This window comes from Phocoena sinus, chromosome 4, assembly GCF_008692025.1.
Source record: "Phocoena sinus isolate mPhoSin1 chromosome 4, mPhoSin1.pri, whole genome shotgun sequence".
Taxonomy (NCBI): Eukaryota; Metazoa; Chordata; class Mammalia; order Artiodactyla; family Phocoenidae; genus Phocoena; species Phocoena sinus.
The window spans coordinates 988,214-1,013,324 of NC_045766.1; the positions used below are offsets into that span (position 1 = coordinate 988,214).

General features: G+C 40.4%; 1 protein-coding gene across 3 annotated transcripts in view; it reads left to right on the forward strand.

Annotated features, from left to right (window-relative positions):
* The window catches only part of NGLY1 (N-glycanase 1), a 71,608-nt gene extending 50,223 nt beyond the window's left edge, over positions 1 to 21,385 (forward strand). The window contains exons 5-12 of one of the 3 annotated variants that reach the window (XM_032630377.1): positions 894 to 1,116; positions 3,361 to 3,482; positions 4,610 to 4,755; positions 6,391 to 6,501; positions 7,542 to 7,706; positions 12,569 to 12,754; positions 19,893 to 20,070; positions 20,456 to 21,385. In XM_032630377.1, the coding sequence (XP_032486268.1) occupies positions 894 to 1,116; positions 3,361 to 3,482; positions 4,610 to 4,755; positions 6,391 to 6,501; positions 7,542 to 7,706; positions 12,569 to 12,754; positions 19,893 to 20,070; positions 20,456 to 20,631 (1,307 nt within the window). In that variant the 3' untranslated portion in view covers positions 20,632 to 21,385. Of the gene's footprint in view, positions 1 to 893; positions 1,117 to 3,360; positions 3,483 to 4,609; positions 4,756 to 6,390; positions 6,502 to 7,541; positions 12,755 to 19,892; positions 20,071 to 20,455 lie in introns of all 3 variants that reach the window. The other 2 variants (XR_004349672.1, XM_032630378.1) reach the window with 2 other exon arrangements.
* Positions 21,386 to 25,111: the final 3,726 nt, after the last annotated feature.

Below are 25,111 nucleotides of genomic sequence, written 5' to 3' on the forward strand. Positions count from 1 at the left end.
CTGTAGTTTTTTTTTCTTCTATAGTTTTTTATTTTGAAACGTATCAAGCATAAATACAAGAATAGCATATAACAGATCAAACACCTGTGCCCAGCATCAGACTTTATTAGATCTTAACATTATGCCATATATCTCCTTCATATATTTTTTTTTATTTTTAATAATAAAATATTAAAGATAGGAATGAGAATCCCCATATATGTTCCGAGATTGTTTTCCCCTCTCCTTCTTCCCAGAGATACCACTGTCTTGAATATGGTCGAGAGAGAGATCTTTTTATTTGATAAAGTGGATATAATAATATATGTCATGCTCACTTGCTAGTGTTGTTTTAGATAGGTAGATAGATAGATAGAACACATGGTTGTGCTTTTATGTGTTTTGTGAATTATATTGAATGATGGTGAATTATATTGTACAGTTGAAGCACTAATAGAAAAGCTAATAGGATGATTTTTAAGGTGTCCAGAATTCTGTGATTTCTGCCTGTAATAACTGTGATTGTTTCATATTTACTTGTGAATATATCTGATAACAAATATAATGCAGTCATTTAAAAATGTTTTCCAAAATCAGACTTTGTTACCTTCCAGGTGCTTCAGGATCAACTCCAAACTGTCCGTAGTTCCCTGAGAGGTGGTTGTATTCAGCATGGTGTCGGTCAGAGGATGCAGTAAAGTCCCACTGCTTTTGAATGTGCAGTGGATTACGTCCTTGTATTTCAGCCTGCTTCACAATACACTGACAGTTCTGTCCACATCCTATTTGTGAAGACCTTTTAGATCATCTTCTGTTTTCATATATTTCAGCTTCATATTTGAGGGTAAAATGCACATGGATGTTTTTAGTTTTTTATGCTTTAAATCTTACTTGATTCTGTTATAACTTCTCAGGTACTAATGTAAGCGAAGAGGACTTTCTTTTGCTGGAGCTTTTACACTGGTTTAAGGAAGAATTTTTTCACTGGGTGGATGACATTTTGTGCAGCAAATGTGGTGGCCAGACTAAGTCTAGAGGCGAATCATTGTTCCCCAGTGATGATGAGCGGAAGTGGGGTGCAAACAGAGTGGAAGATCATTACTGTGACGCCTGCCAGTTCAGCAATCGATTTCCAAGGTGAGCATCCCCTGGACACTGAAGTCAGAATAATCTCTTATTGGGATGGTTAGAAGAGAATTTTATTAAATCAACTTGTAATCTTCATTTTAGTTATTAGAAGTATATTCCTCTAGGACAGGGGTCAGCAAGCTATGGCTGACTGGCTCAATCCAGCCCACATCCTGTTATTGCAAATAAAGTTTTATTGGGACACATCCATGCTGCTTCAATAGCTTATGTTCTGTAAACTGTTTTCACATTACAATGTCAAGAGTTGAATACTGGCAACAGAGACCATATGGTCTGCACAGTCTAAAACATCTACTGTCTGGCTTTATATAGGAAATGTTTGTTGACTCTTGAATATAAATTGAGTGTAGTCCTAGCAACTTAATGCTGTAAATCTTGTATTTTTATTCTTTTAATACATAAGTTTTAACTTTCTGATAACTTTAATAATAATACTGATAACATACAAAATAATGCTAAAACACTAGAATAATAGTGATCATTGTGATAGTAAATACAATGCTGTACTCAAAATCATCAGATGGAAATATGGAAGGTGAAAGTATGGTATAGGACCATCTTTTTTTTGTTTGTTTTTGGCTGTTCTGTGTGGTACACGGGATCTTAGTTCCCCGACCAGGGATCGAACCCGCGCCCCCTGCAGTGGACGCGCCGAGTCCTAACCACTGGACCGCCAGGGAAGTCCCCTCATCATATTTTATCTTGAATGACAGAAGTTTAATTAGGGGCCTCTGCTACCAACCTAACCTACCCTCATATCTCTAAATTTAAACTAAGGGAACTGGAACTTTTCTGTTCACTTTTTCCATCCTTTACTTTATAAGTCTCTTAGCAGATGTTCTTAATTGACAATACTTGTAAAGTTTGGTTGTATCATCAGGCAAGAAAAGATATCAAGTTTTTAAAATACCTGATTTTGGGGGCTTAGGGACTCAGTTCCGTCCTAATGAGGAATCAGTCCTGTGATATACAGAGTCTAAGATAAACAGAATCCACTGTCCAATAATTATCTAAAATAAGCGCAGGCTATTTTTTCATTCAGCATATGTGTGCACAGGTACTTTGCAAAGATTTGAAGATAAAAGATGTCTGTGATTAAATCCTGTCCTCATAAGGTCTAAGCAGTTGGGTGGAGACTGATAGTGCGTGCACAGGGAGACAGAGGCTAACAAAGGTGTCTGTACCGAGCGTTGTCCTTCTCCCTCCTAACCGTGTGCTTGTCTTACTGTTCGCTGTTCTCTGGGTAGGGCTGGGAGGATGAACACTATTAATCAGAGACCAAGCAGCCTTTCAGGTTGGCACGAGTGTGTTTAGAGGATGGAGGCGTAGGATGCTCTAATCCTGCTGCCGTTACTTCTTCAGGTTAATAGCAACTTCTTCCGGCAACTACCTTACCTAAACCATAAATTCATTTAACTTAGCTCAAGCAAGAGCATCTGCTTGATTGAAGACAGACAGCTTGTCCTTGCAGATATGGTTCATTCACAGCTGACATCGCTGCTCACTTTTCCTGAGTAGCTTTATTAGCTCAAAATCCTTCTCAACACAATATGCAAATTTTGATGTGCTTCAGCTTTATGATAATTTTATAACTGGAGTAACTTTTTAAAAGAATGTTGCAAACACATTTCAAAACACAACTTGCAAATGAGCAGACACCTTTAAGTAATTCAGCAGAATAAAATTTCAATCCAAATGGTTGTTAGAAAGAAGAATAGTATTTTAAGCAAAACTGAGTTCGGCTAAGCTTTAAAATCTTTCTTGAGTTATTTGTTAAAGTTGTTTACCTTTGAAGTACAATGAGCTAATTATACCACTTGTTAGAGTAGCACTAATGCTTAATGCAGATTTCCTAGAGAATCTGCCTGTCCAGATCCTGCCTGTCCTTCAAGGCCCAGTTCAGGATCAAGCCCTCCTCCCCGACCCCTCCCCCATGACACTAATTCTGACCTGTTGTAGGGTAGGTATCACAGTCTGCCATGTATTTGAATGATTTGTGTTCTCTCTTTCCCTCTCTCAGGACTGTAAGCTCCTTGAAAGCTGTACCACTGTTGAATCATTTTCCACCCAGGATTCTAGCACAATGCCTCACATAATCTAGGCTCTTTAATTGTTATTTAAGAATACGAAGTTAAGAAATATTACTGTTTAGCACGGAGGTAATGTAAATTCTTCAGAATGCTTGATTTCTATAATGAATTGAAGCTTTTTGTTGTTGTTATTTTAAACCAGGTATAATAATCCCGAGAAACTTCTGGAAACAAGATGTGGACGGTGCGGGGAGTGGGCCAATTGTTTCACATTGTGCTGCAGAGCCCTGGGCTTCGAAGCCCGCTACGTCTGGGATTACACAGGTGCGGACGCCGTGTGGGCAGAGGCCAGGGTGGTCTTGCTGACTTCAGGATGGGGTGTACAGTCCCGCCTTGTCAGTCTGTGTTTCCATTTGCCTTCTGTAAATAGCAGTAATCCCAGCCTCATGGGGTTTTTGTTTTTGTTTTTTTTTAATGGGGATCACAGGATTGTTTTTAGTACCCCTAGCATTTTGCCTGGTACTTTATAAACATTTTTTATTAACAATTTATCATGACATTTTAGTAGTGCTGTTTCTCTATGGATAAGAACGTGTGTAATGATGTTCTGTAGAAATCTTCATTTTTGTAGAGATTAGTGTAAAAGATTTAGTAGTCTTAATATACAATAAAATATAATAAAAGCCATGTGAGATTTATATTGCCCTTATTTAGTTATAACTTGTGTCACATGTTAAAACGTTTTTCTTCTTAGATTTTTTAACTTGTGTTTCTGTTACTTTCTTAGGATAAAATGAAACCTTCACTTAATAGTTATTGTTCTCGTAACAGTCAGATAGAGACCATCAGTAACCAGACATCCTCTGTTAGACCTCTGCTGGCCTACAGTTCCAAAGTGGAATTAACTCCTTCACATTAGCAAACTGTGTGCATTAGTCCTATGGTTTACGTGCTGTTTTTCAATGTGTTTGCCCTTTTCAGAGCTATAGCTCACATTATTTTTAATTAAGCCTAAAACTGACTGTATTAAAGGAGATTTTCCAGAACAATTGCAAGGATTTCAAAGAGAGAGAGAGGGACTTCCTTGGCGGTCCAGTGGTTAAGACTCCATGCTTCCACTGCAGGGGGCACGGGTTCGGTCCCTGGTTGGGGAGCTAGGATCTCAAATGCCGCAGGGCACGGCCAGAAAATAAAAATAAAAAGTTAAAAAAAAAAAAGTCATCAAGAATTGCCCCTATTAAAAAAAAAGAGAGAGAAAGAGAAATTAAAGCAGGTGTTCTAGAGTCTTGTGTGCCACAAAACGCTCACTTGTTAATTAAAATTTAGAATCTTGCATATTATCACGTGGTTCTCATCTTAGGCGTTTGTATATAGTTATTGGAAGTCTTGGTTTTATAAACTTAGCTTTTGTTTTACTCTTTCTGTCACGTCTTCGTCTGTCACTTGCGTAGACCATGTCTGGACAGAAGTGTACTCCCCTTCTCAGCAGCGGTGGCTGCACTGTGATGCGTGTGAAGACGTCTGTGACAAGCCCCTCCTCTATGAGATCGGCTGGGGCAAGAAGCTGTCCTACATCATCGCATTTTCTAAAGATGAGGTAGGACGGAAGAGAAAAAATGCGTTCTAAGAATAAAATTGTTTTTTTCTTTTTTGACAGCCTTTGAAGGTATAATTGACATAAAATAAGCAGCACTTGTTTAAAGTGTACAATTTAATAAGTGTTGTCATTTGTATATGCCCGAGAGATGACCTTTGCAGTTAAGGTGGTGAACACATCCATTATCCCGGGAGTTTCCTTGTGTTCGTTCTCGCTCCTTCTTGCCCCTTTCCAGGCAACCACAGATATGCTCTCTTGAGACTGTACACAATGTGCATTTCCAGAGTTGTATGTAAACGGAATCATATATACTCTTTTTGGCGGGGGGGGGGGGGGGGTTATTTTACTCATCATAATTATTTTGAGGTTCCTCCATGTGTTTGCAAGTATCAGTAATTTATTCTTTTTATTGCTGAGCAGTATTCCATCATATGAATGTATCCATTTGCCTGTTGATGGACATTTGGGTACTTTGCAGTTTTTTGCTCTTTCAAATACAGCTGCACAAGTCTTTACATGGGCATATGCTTTTTTTTCTCTTTGGTAAATGCCTGGTAGTGAAATGACCGAATCGAACGGTAGGTGATTAACTTTTTAAAAAAACTGGCTCAACTGTTTTCCAAAGCGATGATTCTGTTTTGCATTCTCATCAGTAATATGTGCGAATTTCCAGTTTCTCCATATTCTTGCTAACAGTATGGTCTGACTTTTTCATTTTAGCCCTTTTTAGGAGACGTGCGGTGGTGTCGCATTGTGGTTTCATTTGCATTTCCCTGAGGACCAACACTGAGCATCTTTTTTATGGGATTGTTTGTCATCCATTTCTCTTCTTTGCCCTTTCTTTTTTTAATTGGGTTGTTCATTTTCTTATTCTTGAGTTTTGAGAGTTCTTCATACATTCTGAATACAAGTCCTTTTTCAGGTATGTGCTTTGCAAGGATTTTCTCCCTATCTGGCTTGCCTTTTTATTCTCTCAGTGACTTTTGAAGAGAAGAAATTGATGAAGTCCAGTTTATCAGTTTGTTCTTTCGTGGATCTTGCTTTTTGATGTTATGTCTAAGAGATGTTTGCCTAGCCCGAGCCACAAGGATTTTCTCCTACATTTTCTTTTAGAAGTTTTATACTTTTAGTTTTACACTTGTGTCTGTGATCCATTTTGGGCTAATTTTTGTAGATAGTCCAAGGTGTGAATTGAAATTCATTATTTTGCATATGGATAGTGAATTGTTCTAGCACCGTTTGTTGAAAAAGTTATCCTTTTCCACTGAATTGGCCTTGTACCTTTGTCAAAAATCAGTTCTATAATATATTTATATATAATTTATATATTCAGTACAATAAAAATGGAGTGTGTTTATTTGTTGAATTTTGTGAAATCGGCTTTGTAGGTAAGTTATAAACAGCTAAATGTTCTGAAACTTTTATCTCCTAATCACAGTCTTTCTTGGAAGTGTACTGGTTAGAAAATGAATAAAAAGCATATTCTCTTCGATTTTTTTTCCCACAGGTTTTAAAATGTTAAACAAAGGACGGCATTTTAAAAATTCTATTTAAGAATTACATGCATTCTAGGTATTTAGCAAATTAATGTTGATGGTTGTAATCTTATTAAATATTTCTGTCCTGTAATTCGAGGTGGTTGATGTCACTTGGCGATATTCTTGTAAACATGAAGAGGTAATCTCCAGAAGAACTGAAATTAAAGAAGAGTTGCTTCGAGAAACTATTAATACACTTAATAAGCAGGTATGTGATGGGCATTTGGCATTTTTCAGAGGACCTTTGAAATATTATATAATCAAGAATAGCCAATTTTTAACCAAGTGAAGTTCTTCAAGTAGTAGCATTATTTTACTATGAAAAATATTTAAATATTTAAATTAAAATTTTTGAGGACTTGTTTTAAGTATTGTGAGGTGGGGTTTTTTTTTGGCTTAAATTGTCACATCTCAAAGTTCAGTGAAACAAAATTTCCATATATATACTAGTTGACATAAAAAATACGTTGCCTTATTTTTCAAAGTAATTATGTCGTGAATATAATTACCCACACACTTGTCCACGTAGGGAAATTTCTGGAACAAGGCACGGGAAGTTGTTAACAATGAGTATTTCTGGGAAGAGGACTGGGGGGTCCAAGAGGGAAGTTTCAGCTTTGATTTTATACCCCTTTGGTAGTACTGAAAATTTTTTTTTATATATATATATATATATATATATATACACACACACATCTTATTTTGCAATTAGAATAGGGCAGATCACCTTATAGTGGTTGAGATTCAGTGTTTCAGCACGTTCACCTGTCTTGAGCTTGGCTCCTTGGGCCATTTGATGATTGGCAAATGCCTGGAAGGGAGAAGAGGTGCAGTTCAGTTCACCTCAGTTTGTTTCTTCCCTTGGGATCTTAGCTTCTTCAGGTCGGGATACCTTTGTAGTTTTGTGTTGCATTCAGACAGCTGTTGGGGTGTGTGTGTGTGTGTGTGTGTGTGTTGTTCCCTGCTGTCCTCGCCTTTCTCAGCAGGACAGTTGTTTAAACTTAAGCCAGTAAAGGGCATGGGAAGTTGGATATGGGTGTTCAGTGATTTCTTAACATAAAATTTGTAAAAGTATTTTGTTTCCACAGTGTCCTTTCTATTTTCCAAAATTACATGTATGAAAACAAAGTTGGTTACTTCTTTCCAAGACCCTGTTAAAATACAAATGTCTTAATTATATTCATACTTAGAGATGGACCTCTGCATTCCCCTAATCGTTAATGACAGTTTTTTAAACGTGCATTACAGAGGCAGATATCTTTGTCAGAAAACAGAAGAAAAGAACTTCTCCAGAGGATCATTGTGGAGCTTGTTGAATTTATATCTCCCAAAAGCCCTAAGCCTGGAGAACTTGGAGGAAGGATATCTGGGTCCTTGGCGTGGAGAGTAGCCCGAGGTGAAACGGATCCAGAGGTATTTACTTCATTACAGCCTGATAACCTTCTCACTCTACCACTTCCTGTCCTGTGCCCTTTAGGTGCAGAAAAACACGGTTGGCCACGACCTTTCAATGAACTTTGCACGGTAATTATTAAAAAAATGTAAACATTTGAAGAGAACCAATAATAGATTGATGTAGTATAATTACATACAAGAGTTAGCAAAGCACTTAAAATGGGATTTTTCTGTTGTTACCTTACGTAAATTTCTAGGGCAGTTATGACTAAAGTACATAAAGACGCATTAATTGTAAGTGTACAGCTTAACAGATTTTCACAAATTGTGGTTCCTCATGTGACCACTAACCAGAATAAGAAGTCAGACAAGCAGGTGTCTGAAAGATATGAGTTCCCTTCCAGCTACTGCCCTTCACCTCTAAGAGTGACCTTTTTCCTGGTTTCTAATATCATGGACTAGTTTTGCCTGTTATTGTGCTTTATGTAAATGGAATCATACAGGATGTACTCTTTTGTGGATGATTTGTGTCTCAACATTATTTAGTGAGATTCACACTTGTTGCTGCATGTTTATAGTACATTTATTTTCTCATTGTGGTATAATATTCCACTGCGTGAATATAGTATAATTTATCCACATCACTATTGGGTATTTGGGTTGTTTCTCGATTTTGGCTTAAAATTGTGCTGCTGTGCTATTTACAATAGCCAAGACATGGAAACAACCTAAATGTCCATCAACAGATGAATGTATAAAGAAGATGTGGTACATACACACAATGGAATATTACTCAGCCATAAGAAAGAATGAAGTAATGCCATTTGCAGCAACATGGATGGACCTAGAGATTATCATACTAAGTGAAGTAAGTCAGACAAAGACAAATATTACATGATATCACTTGTATGTGGAATCTAAAACATAATACAAATGAATCTATTTACAAAACAGAAGCAGACTCCACAGACATAGAAAACAGACTTATGGTTGCCCAAAGGGGAGAGGAATGGGTTATAAATTCGGAGTATGGGATTAAGAGATGCACACTACCATGTATAAAAGAGATAAACAACAAGGGTTCACTGTATAGCACAGAAAACTATATCCAGTATCTTGTAATACCTGTAATGGAAAATAACCTGAAAATACATATATATAGAAATAACTGAACCACTTTGCTGTACAGTTGAAATTAATGCAATATTGTATATCAACTATACTTCAGGTTTTTAAAACTTACGCTGCTGTGAACATACACAGACATGTTTTCAGTGAATGTGTATGCGTTTCAGATGGGTGCCTACCCAGGAGCAGAATGGCTGGATCGCAGCGGTAGTGTGAGGATGTTCGGCTTCAGTGGATGCCACGGAGCAGTTCCCCAGAGTAGTTGTGCCGGTTTACACCCTCCCCAGCAGTAAATGAGACTTTTCTACGGCTCTGCCTATAGTTGCCTGTCTGTCTTTTTCATGTTAGCATTTCTGGTGGTATATAGTAGTGATAGTATTATATTGTGATTTTATTATTTTTTTTAGTAAGAAATTACTTTTTTTTTCCTGGAAAACATAGGGTTTTTTAAAATTTATTTATTTTTTATTGAAGTATAATTGATTTACAATGTTGTGTTTCAGGTGTACAGCAAAGTGATTCAGTTATACGTACATATATATCTATTTTTTTTTTCCGATTTTAAATTTACACTTTGGTGCTGAATGATGAAGTTGAATGTCTGTTCTTTAAACTTTCGTTTATTTATTTATTTTTATTTCTGGCTGTGTCAGGTCTTCGGTTGCCGCATGTGGGATCTTACTGTTGCGGTGCACGGGCTCTTCGTTGCAGCGCGTGGGCTTCTCTAGTTGTGGCGCGTGGGTTTTCTCTCTAGTTGCGGCGCGTGGGCTCCTGTAGTTTGGGGCGCGCAGGCTCAGTAGCGCGGCGCACGGGCTTAGTTGCCCCACGGCATGTGGGATCTTAGTTCCGCGACCAGGGACCAAACCCACGTCCCCTGCGTTGGAAGGTGGATTCTTGACCACTAGGCCACCAGGGAAGTCCCATTCTTTAAACTTTTGGATATCCTCTTTTGTGAAGTCCTGTTCAGTGCTAGGAAAACTTTATAAAGTGGGAAAAATAATAGAACCTGGGTAATTCAGCGGATGAAAATGTGTATTTCTTATTACATACTTGCCTGCATCTGGTTTGGGCTAGAAAGTGTTGTTGCTCTGAGTACTATTATATAGTCAAACTTATTTGAAGATATTATCACTTGATTAGTCTCCCAAAATTAAATAATGAACAATGGAAATGTAATTTCTAGAGTTAGGGACTAGCATTAAAGCAGTGTGCTCTGTAATGGACATTAAGTACAATAGACTGTCCTTTGCTCTTAGGGAGCTTAAAGTTGACTCACTAGAAAGTGTTTAATATAAACGTCTAAGAAGATAAGCAATGAAAAATGCTTGAAAGGAAAATAATCCATCCCAGTAGAAGTATCAAACAGCTCCACACAAAGTTTTATATCTACTTTTTCTAAATTTGCCAGTTACACCTCATTTCTCTAATAAAGGAATATGTCCCGAAGGGGAGAATTATCTCTAGTAAACTTTGTTTACTTTTAAATTTATCCCATCATCTTTAGCTGGCAGTTAGAAGTGTTGGTTCAGCTATACAATTACAAGATCTAATTTCAACAAATAATTCAGATCACTGCTGATGCAGTGCAAGTTACAAGTCTAAATCTAAATGAAGCCAATTGAAAAGAGCTAATGTAATTCACAGCTGTGTTCAGTTTAAAATTGGGGTATTTAGGTCTTCGCTTTTTCTTTTTGTGGATGAGTGCGCTTCCTCTCGCATGGCATATACATTGATTAAACTTTAAAAATATGAATTGGGTCCTATGCCCGGATTGTTTTCCCTGATGAACATTTTTTAAATTTCTCAATTATTGGAGACCGTATTAGGGCCGTGGATTTCAAAAATCATTTTCCTCTTTACAAATAGATGTTTGTTTTAAAAGTCTGTCCTAAAAAATTAGGGAACTGTATCTTGAAATCGGTTGGAAAAAGAAGGAAACATTGGTGATATTTTCATAAAGAGAAGTTTTGTATTAATCTTATATTTTAAAGAAATTATGAAATATGATATATTCAATAACGTATATTTTTCTTTTCCCTTTGGTAATTAGTTATCCTTGGTAAAATGGTAGACAATGCTACTTTAATATTTTAATTCCATCTGGGTTATGTCAGCACTCTGAAATATCTTTGATAGAGAAGAGAAGAATTGAGAAGTATTGTTACATGCTCGTTTTAAAGTGTAGTATACTAATTCATAGTTAGAAAATCACCTTCTAAAAATAATAAACTGCCCTTTTTTTTTTTTAACCTTATCCAGGTTCTGCTAGGGAATTATCTTGTTTATACATTTATAAATATTTTTCTCTTTCCATCTCTAAGATGTTTTATATTCTACTTATTGATCCTTGTACATTTGAAGTTTTTACATTGTGTACTACCTAGTTCCCAATGTTTAACAGGAAAGCATCACCTACTATTTTGATTGATTAGTAAATTGATTAGTTAGAATCAAGACGTTGATACAGACTAGAGCAGTGGTTCTCAACAGTGGATGACTGCCTTCCAGGAGACATCTGTAATGTCCAGGGACATTTGGGGGGGTTCCAGCCGTGAGGGGCAGTACCACTGGCATCTGGTGGGTGAGGGGCCAGGGATGCTGCCAAGCAGCCTGCAGTGCACAGGGCAGCCCAGCCCCGCACACCACACGCTGCTATGCTCACATCTGAGCGGGAGGGGACGTTGTGTCGGTGCCACAGACAGGCGTGGGACAAATACATCCTCTTCCTCAAACCTGAGATTCAACCGGTGATTTCAGGCGACTGTTTTACATTAAAATAAACATTTATTTTGTAATAGAATGCAAAATTTGCCTGGAATTTTAAGGTGAAACAGGCGTTTTTGTAGCAATTTCACATGTGCGGAAGATTGTTTCCAGCTATACCTCCCAGGCACTGTCCTCTCTTCGAGCATCAAGAAAGGACCCTGGTGAAACGGCTTTAGGCTGAGGCCTGAAGGGTGAGAAAGAATCACGTAGCTGGAGAGTAGAAGGAACAGCATTCCAGACGGAGGGAACAGCATGTGTCACGGCCCCATGGCAGGAAGCAGCTGGGCCTTTGTGAGGAACTAAAGAAGAAGTAACACGGTGCAGGTGAAGAGACCGCAGAGAAGGGTGCCGTGGGATCTGGTTGGAGAAGGAGCACAGGACAAGCCACGTGGCCCCTGGTAGCCCTGGTAGAGGTGTGGCGTTCCTGTGCAGTGAGAGGTCAGTGGAGCCAGTTAAGCAGGAAGGTGAGGGACTTCCCCGGGGGGTCCAGTGGTTGAGACTCCGCACTTCCACTGCAGGGGCCATGGGTTCGATTCCTGGTCGGGGAACTAAAGTCCCCCCATGCCATGTGGTGCAGCCAAAAAAAAAAAAAAAAAAGAAAGTGATGTGTCCCAATTTACATTTTTAACGATCACGTTGATGACTGTGTGGAGAGGTGAAGAGTTGAAAGCTGGGAAATCAGCTGTAGGAGAGGATTGCAGCATCCAATTAAGACGTGGTGGTGGAAATGAAGTCATGTTGACACAAAATCCGAAAAGTGTAAGTCAGCTACAGTTTATATTTCTTGTTTTCTGTCTAGTAATGTTTGGTGCTATGTCAGCATCATCCTGTTCATATTTAATCTGTAAAATATTTTCCAGATTTTCCAATGGCACCAGTTTTTCATTTTCAAGTTGAAGGAATCTCTTAACCACTATCCATAGCAGTACCTCTCTATGTATCTGTTTTCTATTATGTTGAAAAGCTAATTCTGCTTTCTTTTTAAGAGTAAAGAAACCCTGTTCATCCCCTCTGAAAACGAGAAGATTTCTAAACAGCTCCACCTTTGCTATAATATAGTAAAAAATCATTATGTCCGCATTTCAAGTAATAACCAAACCATTTCTGGATGGGAGAATGGTGTGTGGAGAATGGAATCCATATTCAGAAAAGTTGAAACAGACTGGAACATGGTAACGTAATGCATGAAGCTGTTTAAAACTTTAGTCGTTGTTTAAACAAATATAGATTGGCTTCATTTTTCAGCTGTGCATAATGTGAAAACGGATATCAGAATTACTTTTAGTAATGCTTGAATTTGTAAAAGAAGATCCTGCTCTCTGTTTAATGAAATGTCCATTTGAAATCTCTGTGTTTATATCAAGAAAGTATCCATTTTCATCAAAGAGGCCGAATTTAATTCTTTCATGGGGAAAAATAATCAAGTGTATGACCAACTCATGTGACTAGTTTTTGCATGAATATGTAGAGTATACTGTTATCCACTTCCTTCATAGATGTGTACTGATTGCCTGCTACGGGCAGGCTCTTAGGGACTGTAACCCATTTAGTCCAAAGTCCCAAGAGCTAACCATCTAACACGCTTCTGTTTCATAAGAATGTCGATGATTGAGCGGCGATATTGGTTATTTCTTCTCTGTTTCCTAAAGATAAAGGGAGAAATGGATGGTGTGACTGTAGTAGTTCATTATACCAACTTGTACATTGTTGTCACTTGTTGTCTGGAATAAGAGGCTTTGCTTTTAGACTGCCCTCCCCCTTAGGCACACACACCAAAAACAAGCTCAGAGCAACTCACGTGACCTCAGTAGGTCTGACCATATTATTGATGGGTTTCACTGGAGTGAATGAGCTTATAGGCAGCTTTAACTTGCCCCCTGAAGAGTGAGAAGCTGTTCACTTGTAAGACATAGTGAGTAGATTTAGCAGGTGAGTCACAGATGAACAGCTGCTGGTGTTCGTGAGCATCTACTACATGCCTATCACTGTACCAGCCATTAATCAGAGTACAGAGGACATACAAAGGTAAGGTCCCTGCTTTCTTCCACCACCACCACCACCCCGCCATAGGTTTTTGTTCTGAACTTACCTTGGTGCTTATTTTGACCATCTTTTTGTATTAAGCCAAGAATGATTTGTAGGCTTATTGAGATTGTAGATGGAGGAATTCTCTCCCTTAGTTAAGGAAGGGCATAAAATGTAATACAAGATAAAATTTAAAGCTTCAAGATATGTGTATCTGTAATTGACTCTTCTCGCTGATGAGAGAGGATGAGCTTCTTCTGGAAAACCAACCTTACCTGAAGAATTGCTCTGAACAGAAAGCAGGAGAGGACAGACATGGCGTTTACCCAAGGACTAGCGTGTGCTGAACTGGAGACAAGGCATGCCTTGCGCCCTGACCACCGGCCTGGTGGAGAAGACAGCACTGTGCCGAGGAGCAGGGCTAGTGTGTGGCCTGCTCGCGTCCTGCTCCCGCGTTTGCTCATCGGCACACGCGCGCCGAGCGCCTGCTGTACCCGGCACGGCTCTCACCGCGAGGACGCGCAGGTGAAGGTGCCACCGGTGTCGGCCCTCACAGTCCAGGAAGCGTGAGCAGCCACGACGCAGGGCGCTGTAACAAGGACGGCAGGGCGCTGTAACAAGGACGCCAGCGCGTTGCCATGGGGACTCCGGGAGGCTGGCAGAGCGCCACAGCGCCGGCGCCGCTGGGGCTGCGCGCGGAGAGCGGAGTAGGTGCTCGCGAGGCAGGGCCGGAGCGTGCAGGGCAGGGCTCGCTTCCAGACCTCTGAGTAGACGGTCGTGGCCGGAGCCGGAGTGTTGTGTGAGAAGGCTTTACGTAAGGCAAGTGAGGTGTGAGGGCCATTAAGTATGAAACAAGAGCCTACTGAAGCAAAGTTTGTGCCTTCGTATGCTTTTACGAGGGGCCCCATTTTTCAAAAAGCCGAACGAATCCATTCCCGGTTAAAATACTTACTACTAAATGAAGAAGAATGCTGGAATTGTAACCGCGCTTGTAGAGGCTAATCGCTCCGAAGTCATATGTCGCCATTTAAAACATGAATTTTTCGCCTAAATCAACCTCTGTCGTTCTGTTCGAGGGCGCCCCTTGCTAGGGATTCTCTAACTCGGGTAAAACTAGAGGCGCATTCCACTCAGTAATCGCCACGCTGGAGTCACGGTGGGTCCCGTGCAGCCCGTCTGTGGGTGATTAGAACAGAACCTTACGCTCTCACAGTGGCAGCCTCCCGGGAGCACAGAGGCTCTCTGAATTTTACTCCTTAGCAAAGACACTGTTCAGTGGTGTCTGGATTTGAAGGGAACATAAAAAGCTCAATCAAGAGTCTCCTTTTTAGGAGGCAAGTAATAACACCCTGATAAAAGTGATGTTAGTGGCTTCCTGACTAATCTCCCTGCATTGCCCTGGTCCCTTCAAAGATGTTTTTCTGGCTACAGCATGGAGAACGTTTTCAGAACCCCGTTCGTTACTGAGTGCTCTCAGGGTGAGAAGCAGCTCCGGTCTCTTGAGTCTGGCCCTCACCTTGCACCACCAGGCTGCCCCCTGGCTCTCTGCATGCGCTGCCCTGCCCCCCTCCCCGCGGAACCTCGTTTCTTTCCTTTCTGTGGGACTAACTTATTCTTACCTTTAGGACCTAAGTAAGCCTCCTTCCGTCCAGTCCCGGCCAGCTGGTTCCTTTTACCCTGTATTGACTCGTGGCATCATGCCCCTCCCCTTCCTGAAGTTTATTCTACACTCTCTCCTACCGGACTGTAAACATTGCCCGGGCAGAGACCTTGTCCTTTCCTACTCACTTCTGTGCGCTCAATATTCACATGTCTAGCATAGTGCCTGATACGTAGCAAATGTTTAATAAAAAAGACGGGTGGATGTGAGAACGAGCGCTTGAGTGTGTACGGCATAAATTCTGCGGCACCCGAGGACCACGTCGAGCACCGCAGGAGCTCTGTTCATTCAGACTGTGCCCCGTGGATGTTCCTCAGTACTTTGCAGTTTTGAGCAGTTTTGTCATTCTCAATGCCACTAGAGTCACGTTAGCCCTTTCGGGCGCACGGCGTGATGTCAGGAATTGACCCCTTCAGCCATATGGCAGCCGTGTGCCCTGTCATACTCTGTGCTCGGCACTTAGGGCCTAGTGGTGAGTTACGAGGTGCACCCAAGGTGAGCTAGGCCTGTGTAGGAGGAAGACACGTGGACCAGCTGTTTCGGTCAGCAAGGTGGGCGCTGGACGGACGTGGGCCCGTGTGTGACACACGAGGAAGAGCCGCTGCACCTCACGCCGGAGCCCGGCAGAAGAAATGATATCCGAGGGGGCGGCAGAGGGGAGTTTCTCAGAGAGGGGCATGAGAAACAGTGTGCACACGCACAGAAGCGGGAAGCACCCGCACCTTCAGAGAAGAGGAAGCAGTCGGGAACGCGGGGAGAGCAGCGGGGAATAAGGCCGGAGGGGTGAACGGTTGTCAGGCCCCAGGGACTTTGATGACCTTGCACTTATGCAATAGGAAACCTTGCAGGAGTTCAGGCAAAGGAGGGCCGTCATCACACTGGCCATCCAGAGGCCACCGATGGAATAAGTAGGAAGCATAGTCTGGAAAGATGTAAATACAGTGGGAACTGACAGTGTTCACGTTGGACCTCAGTTGAAAAATTGGTATAACCAAAAATAAGATTCATGAGCCAGAGCAGCTTACTAGCATTCGATTAGGGTTTCTTGAAATACAGCTGCTCTGCTGGAGATCTGTAGGAATGACTAACTGCGCTGTGAACTCAGAGTTCATCTCAGCAGCCGCGGCAGAATGAGAATTTTAAGTGTGTACTAAAGAGCAGCTTCAAACAGTGCAGTGCAAACTGAACCTCCAGGAAACCATAACAGCCGGCTAACCAGCCTGGCGTATTTCTCATGTGATGAGAAAATCTTGAAGTGCAGATCTTCCCAAGAATGTGAAATAGGGAAAGAAGCTGACGTGCAGATTGTTCACAGTCTTGAGGGTAGTGGTCGCAGCCACAACCCGCAGGACCCGTTTCAGCAGGGTGCATGGCAAGCAGTATAACTGAGATCTGAAGCCACAGATGCACTGGCCTCATTCTTCCCCACAGGTTGTGTGTGATGTGCTTTCGTTGTCTACAGATGCCAGAGAGGGGCCAGGGTGGATCACGTACAAATTAAAAAAGCCAACAGGCAAAACATTTGTTGAAGGTAAATCAAGAAGTTCGGAACGATCAACAGTTACAAAAATGCTTTTTTTCCCCTTTAGAGCAAACAGTTGCCTGTTTGAGAGGTTATAAAGTATTTTTTTCTCCTAAATAAATTTTAATTGCCGGTTCTGTTGGTTTTACACCTGGACAGGACCACAGTTGGAGGTTTATGTAAATCCTGATGTTTTGGTACATTTCAAAGTGCCAAACTGAGTATACATAGTATACTATAGAACTGAGTATACATAGTGTACTCAGTTCCCATAGTAACATCCTACAGTCTCTAAAAATGCTGAGTTAAATAAGTTGGTTAAAGTGCTACAGACAGAATATGTTGCGTCCAAAAGATGACATGAATTTTCAATATAAATAGGGTCTGCTTTATCTCCATACGCTGTTTCTTTAGCCTAAGAGAATTTTATTTTCTCACAGTATGCTTAAAGGTTTATTTAAGCATCTAAGAATTCAATGATGGATTTCACCCTATCCTTTAACGTTTTAGAGTTGTAAAAACTGATGCCTTCAGGACTGAAAAATGTAAGTCTTAGAAAAAGCAATTTTCAGACATGTTCAACAGCCATTATAAGCCTTCTGTGACAGTTAAAAACAGTTCTAATTAGATTGTCTTCACTTTCTACTGTGATCAGGTATTGCTTTTCCTTGTGTACCTGTAAGACTTTTCTGTCATATCTCAAAATTAGAAGCTTTAAGAAAGAAGAAGAAAAAAATTTTGGCCCAGACTCACGTGATATAATTAAGGCAGTTCTTGGGGGTAAACTAGAACTTTGAAGTTAGCTTGACTTCAGCCTATCGTATTTTATATGCCCACACTTTTAGGGGGGCATTTGAAGCCACTGAGCTCTGAAAACACACAAGACACAGAAGACAGGTATTGAGACATAAATATATTTGCCCCCTGTCTTTCAGTTTCTTCCCACCACCTTTCTTCCAGTGACCCCTCTGTCTGGCTCTTCTTTCCCAGGTAGCCCCCTTTACCAGCCTCTCCTCTGGAGGAGTAATTACATTATGGATAATCCCTAGGTGCCCAGGAGTTTAGTGTTGGTGAGACTAACAGCTCCCTGGCAGCTTTGCTGCAGCCCTGAGCCCAGGCTCTCCATGCACACAGCTCTCGGGGGAGCGAGCAGGAGGCACACACGCATCCGAGGTGCTAGGGTGAGGTACCCGGGACCCGAGTGGGGCAGGTGACCGTGCAGACAGCTGGGATGGTTGTACGGGACAGCAGCAGGCGCTTTATGTGTTTCTGGTCTAAGGAGTTTTAAGTCATCTTCCCTGGAGAGTGATTGTTTAACGGTTTCATTGTCTCCAGCTCACTGATTCTAAAAACTCAAATTAGCCAGCATACTTAACCTGGAGGAAAACTAGGTAGAGGTTGCCGAGCAGAATAGCATATCCACAGCATGCTAGCAGTGACTGACGTTTTACTTGATGGCTGAGGGCTAGAATAGGAAGGAGTTGGACATTTCCATGGCAGGTGTGTTTCATGCGGTACTGCCAGCTACTTGCCCCCGAGAAGTAGATTAACTGTCTCTGAAAGAACATATGTGTGTGTGCGCGCAAGTTTCTAGTACTTAAATACTGTTTATTAAACCCCATAAATCCAGAGCCTGTGCCCCCAGAGCATTTATGATTTGGTTAAGTTAGATAATACAAGCACACCTGAAATAAAACAGTTATATTTGGGTCACGGAGTATTGGCGGTTCAAGGCGGGATGCACTTGTGGAGGACCATGAAAACTGCGAGTTTGGATGTCATGCAAGAGGCAGGTACTTGCTGTACGTTCTAGACCAGCAAACCATAGGAGGCAGTGGGATGTTAAAAACATTAATTAGGCAGTTGCAGAAAGATGAGTGTAACGTCATGACCGAAGTGTTAAGTGCAGTAAGACCAAAGGAAAGGGTTTTCCGTTTTTTTTTTTTTTTTCAAGACTTATTTCAAAGAAATGCATGGATTATTGTGGGAGTTTGGACATTAGGGATAAATGACTAAAGAGTCAGGTTCTCAGGGGTTCAAGCCTGGGTGAGTGGGCCAGGGCTGTGGACGTTCAGTTTTCACGTCAGCACATTTGAAGAGTGTGGATGAAACTGTGAAGGGAGCTGGACTGGAGGCAGCGGTCGGTCTGGACGCCTTAGGGAGGACATTGACGGTGGTCACAGCACTGACGGTGAAGGCCTGGGCAGCATCCTGTTTAGAGAGGCTTGCGGGGAGCATGGACTTTTAGCCTTGTAAACCTTTCCCGTTGCTTAGCACTGACTGAGGTATTTGCTTGATTTAGAGGATATGGCCCATCTCATTCTAGGAAAGCTTATCTGAAAACCCAGGCTTAGAAAAGAAGATACATTAAGGAATAATTGCATTTAAAAAGACTCTTCATTTTCAGCAGGATTCATCATAAAGTTCATTTTAAATAGCTGGACTGGGGACTTCCCTGGTGGTGAAGTGGTTAAGAATCCGCCTGCCAATGCAGGGGACACGGGTTCGAGCCCTGGTTCAGGAAGATCCCACATGCCGCGGAGCAACTAGGCCCGTGAGCCACAACTACTGAGCCTGTGCTTCAGAGCCTGCGAGCCACAGCTCCTGAGCCCACGTGCTGCAACTACGGAAGCCCGTGTTCCGCAACGAGAAGCCACTGCAATGAGAAGCCCACACACCGCAACAGAGTAGCCCCCACCGGACGCAGCCACAGAGAACCCACGTGCATCAACAAAGACCCAACGCAGCCAAAAATAAATAAATGTAAAAAATTAATAAATAAAAAATAAATAAATAGCTGGAGTTGGTAATTTAAAAGAGAGTATGATTTACCAAAATTTTGGTTAGCATGCAGCCTTAGGGCTCTACTTATTGAGGCACCTGTATTCAAATAATACCGTACATCCATAGCAAAAGACGCTATCGCAAAGATTGCTAATAAAATGAAAAATTGTTAGCAGTAAAAATCTTTTCAGTGGGGAAAAGTTATGTTTTAAATAACCATTTGTGCATAGTTCCTGTGGCAATAAGACTTTGACTACATGTGTTTTTCTACACTGTTTGATTATCTCTGACAGTTCCTTTTCTCCCACCTACTTTATAGGTGTATTTAACCCGAAAGGAAGGATCGTCTTATGCTTACATTTCCTGGAAGTTTGAATGTGGGTCAGTTGGCCTCAACGTAGATAACATTTCCATTAGGACAAGTAGCCAGACCTTTGAGACAGGAACAGTACAGTGGAAATTGAGATCTGATGCAGCGCAAGTAGAGCTGGCGGGCGGTAAGCATTTGACGGGAGAAGTAATCATGAAGTGTGTGTTCAGCACTCTGAAGGGTGATTGTGCTTATCTGAGATGTAGTTAAGAGTTTTCCTTAGCCTAGAGTTATTCATACTGTTGCAGTAAAAAAAAAAAAATTTAAGTTAAAACCTGTAGTTTAACCTCATTATTAATAGTAGGGCTGATGTTTTTCATTGTGAAACACAGATGGAAGGAGAAAACATCATTTCTTTTTTCAGAGGACACATTTCCTCCATAAAGAATAATTTGTATTTATTTTTTAAGGGTTGATTTTTACCTATAAGGCAGGTATGTCAAATGCATTCTGAAACTGCCTCTTTATGTTCTTACCAAAAGCAAAGTGTTAATTTTTTTTTTCTCCAACAGATAAAATTCTTCGCTCCTATCATGATTTTTCTGGTGCCACTGAAGTTATTTTGGAAGCAGAATTAAGCAGAGGAGATGGTGTTGTTGCTTGGCAACACACCCAGCTGTTTAGACAAAGCTTAAATGACCCTGAAGAAAATTGTTTGGAGATAATTATAAAATTCAGTGACCTTTGAGAACCTGAACATTATAGAAAAGCTGGCAATAATCAAGGACATAGCATGTTCTAAAGTAGTCTGTTGGTTCCGTGCATGCTTAGATGGCAGTGTTCTACCCCCTGCTAGCATATTTCCTTGTTGGCTATCCATCGTGTTAACCCTCATGAAAATGTATCTTTTTACTGTGGACCCTAATGAAACCTTGAATTAAAAGCTTCCTTCCATATGTGACTCTGATTTGGAGTGAAGTCTTACTGCGCCACTATGAGATTTTAACCTAAAAATTGTAAGTATGGTTTTAAAAGTAAAATGAAGGTATTCGTGATTAAATGCTATTCGTGATTATGATGACATCTTAAGCTAATAATAGTAACTTGACAGTTTCTGATCATTCTGGCATTAATTTCTCCATAAGTAATTGAAATGGATTTCCTAAGATTTTTAAATTTTTAATAAACGTGAAAGTGTAGTATTTCATAAGTTATAGAGCATGAAAATTTTTATGACTGTAAATACGTACGCATTTAAGAAATAAAATGAATTATTTTGCGTTATATCTTTTTAGTGATTACTTTGGCTAAATAAAAATCATAAGTATGCTAAACATTGAAAACCCCTTGAATAGACAAGAATTATGAAAACAGTTAACACTGCATAAATTCAAAGATACATTATAAATCCATAATATGTGGACACTTCTGAAAATGCTTTACTTTTGAGTTTACTTTTGAGTATTTTTATCTACCTCATTGAATAAAATGTTTATTCTTGACTTTGAAACTATGTAACTGGGATTATTCAGTGTGTATACACTGTATCAAGAGTGTGTGTGTGTGTGTATGTGTGTGTTCCATGTAACCTCTCCAGTTAAACTTAGTGAACATTTATGAAGTGTTTGTGTGCACCGCAAGGGATGCGGTGACGAAGACGACCAGGCCCCACTCCCTAAATGCTTTTTGTCACGTTCTGCAGAGCGAGTTCTCAGCTCTCCCGGCCAGAAAAGTACGTTCTCAGACATTCTCACCCTGTGCAACTCACTAGCATGTTTACATGCGTTGTGAAATATGTACTGGAATTCTAAAACAAAGGTCTTATGTTTTCTTTTTAATTGTAGTCCAACTCTGCTGAGGATCACCTTCTTGCTAAAAAGTTAACACTTAAAGGTAGCTTGTGCGTCTAAATTTATTGATACGTCTCGAATATTAGAAAATTTTCTGGAATTCTGAAACTGTTAAGTTAATCAGAGCATCGTAGAGTGGCCAAATACGTGAAATTGGACAGCCTTGTCTCCTACCTGTCTCGAAGTGTCTGGTTTTGTCACGGTAAGTATTTGGATGATAAGTGGAACAATACTCTTCGTGAGAAAAACTGGAGCTTGACAAGCAGTCTTGTTAAAGATGGCAATAGAGATAAACTGAATGTCCTTTATCTATGAAAAGGAAACATTCTAATTTTTACTGTGGCTTTAAGCAGAAAGTTCAAATGTCCTGTATTTTTACAGAGTTGAACTACTGAAGAGAAAAGCAGTTGCACACTTTTCTTAAGTGTGTTCCTTGAGAGTTTCAACCTCAGGGTACCTGACACACGTTAATAGATATTTTATGATACAGACAAGTTTGGCAATAGTACAGAAGGTATGAGACAAAGCAATTCTCAGTAATGTGTACGGCATAGCGAGTAAACCAGCAAGGCAAAAGTAACTGAGGCAGAGACGGGCTGTGATAGTACAAACCCCATGAATAAACTGGCAGTCATATTAGCTGCCCTTTATAAAGCAGTCATCGGAGATCTTTTTTTATTTTCTTTCCAGCTGAAAAATTGTAATTAATTTGCAGGGTTTTTCATTTATCTCGATCAAAACAAATTTCGGAATCCAAATATATGATACCAAAACGAGACCATTTATATTTTGTAAAAATTAATAATAAGCCTCTCTTAAAACCTTTACAAGATACAAATCTAAAATACAAATGCTTAGGGCAGTGGTTTCAAAAGTGTTCTTTATCTGTGAACCAGTGGCATCAGTATCACCTAGAGACTGCTAGAAATTTAAATTCTCAGTCCCCACCTCAGACTTACTGGATCAGAAACAACCCTCCAAGTGATCCTGGGATCTTATTGTAAGAGCCCTCAGTCTGCGGTGACCCCGGGGTGAGCGCACAGCGCTCAGGGGACACCTGCACCAGGCTGCAGAACCACCGGCTGGTCGGTGAGCCCCTGCTGTCATTGCTCACCATCTAACAGGCTTTATACCTCGGCGTCCTGAGCAGCTTTACAGACCGTCTGCTTTCTGTTGCAGTGTTGTTTTTTTAAAGTAGGTCCTTTGCTGGAAATCACATTCTCAAGATGAGCAAGAAGTTACATCTGATGTTTTGATCACTTTAGAAGGAAAAGAAGTGCCTCAGATTAAGGGAGGGCTAGAGAACACGGTGTCATGAATTTGGGGGTAGGGGGGGTTGTTAGAGATCATTTAATCCAGACTCCTCACTTTTCCCTGAGGAAGCTCAAGCCCAGAGAAGGGCCTGTCTAAACAATGCAGTGGATTAGTAACACAGGCAAGATTGACTTGTACACTCAGTGTTCCCTTCTACCGAGTTGCAAGGTAGTAACACAGGGTTGTAATCCTATAGAATTCGAGTCCTGTGTGTGGGGTGCTGTTGTGTTACACGTTTCATGAATACAGATACTTTGGTAGGAATGTTCAAGTTGAGGAGATACTAAAACTGATGTTAGAGCCAGTTATTTTTCTAACTATAGTTAAGCTTTCCTGGAGAGTAAATGTATTATAATTTGATAATAGATAACTATAGATATATATGCTTTGGTATTTTTTTCCCTACAACACAATAAATTGTGTTTTGATTTTATAGTTCAGGCAAATACACGTTTTAAAATTTATTGAAGTATAGTTGAGTTGTGATGTTGTGTTAATTACTGCTGTACAACAGGGACTCAGTTTTATATATTTATATGTGTGTGTGTGTGTGTGTATATGCACACACACACACCTTCTTTTTCATATTCTTTTCCATTATGGTTTGTCACAGGTTATTGAATATAGTTCCCTGTGCTGTACAGTACGACCTTGTTGTTTATCCATACTATATAGAATAGTTTGCATCTGCTAAACCCAAACTCCCAATCCATCCCTCTCCCACCCCGCCTCCCCCTTGGCAACCACCAGTCTGTTCTCTATGTCTGTGAGTCTGTATTTGTTTCATAGATAGGTTCATTTGTGTCATATTTTAGATTCCACATATAAGTGGTATCATATGGTAAAGCAAATACCCTTTTTTTTTTAACATCTTTATTGGAGTATAATTGCGTTACAATGGTGTGTTAGTTTCTGCTGTATAACAAAGTGAATCAGCTATACGTATACATATATCCCCATATCTCCTCCCTCTTGCATCCCCCTCCCTCCCTCCCTATCCCATCCCTCTAGGTGGTCACAAAGCACCAGCTGATCTCCCTGTGCTATGCGGCTGCTTCCCACTAGCTATCTATTTTACATTTGGGAGTGTATATATGGTCTGTCATACAGAGTGAAGTAAGCAAATACACTCTTAGAAGCTGCGATCAAGGTGGTATTCCTTCCTAAAGTACTCATGGGAAGAATAAGGGTAAACCATACGTGATTGTGGTTTTATTGGTTTTATTCCCCTTAGGATGTATTCAGGTACATCCTTTATATTGACCAAACCAGTGCTTTATTTCTGATCAGAGATTTAGAATGGACCTACACTGATAGTGGCCACCTTTTGAGTGTCTACTAGGTACCAGTGGCTTTGGTGTCTCATTGGATCGTAGTGGCACTGTACAGTAGGTAGTATATCTTGTCCCCATTTTATAGCTGATGAAACAAAGAGGCTGAGAGTCAGGTACCTTAATACCGGACTAACAGCCGTTTCCCATTCATTACACCCCGACAAGTGAAAGCAGACTCAGAAGTTGAGACCTTGCTCTTATTTCCTTAATTTTCTAAAGACTTGATCTGAGATCAACAAAATTGTAACAACAACTAGAAATCCATAAGTGAGCCATAAAGGGTCTCCGAAGAGCTCAAATAAAGTCTAGCCACAAAAGCCCAAATTCTTTACTGTGAGAGGGCACTTTGGTTTGTCACTCAAAGTCTGTTATTTTCCCGTTTTAAATGTTTAGATTATTTATTTTTGTTAAAAATTCAAACAAGACAGTATTATGAATTAAAAGTGCTGCCTTCACGCCCCACTCCTCTTGTACCATTTTCAGAAGAGTAACCACCAAAATTTTTACATGTGTCTTTCCAGAGCTTTTCTGTAGATTTTGACATTCAGAGATATCTATGCACACACACAAAATCAGTATTCATGTATTGACATTTGGTTTTCTTTTTACGTAAATGGAAGAGTATTTTCTTCTTGTATCCTTAACAATGTGCCTTAGAAATCTTTCCATGGTCAGTCATAGATCTGCCACATTCTTTTTAACTGCTCCATAGTATTCCTTAATTTATGCA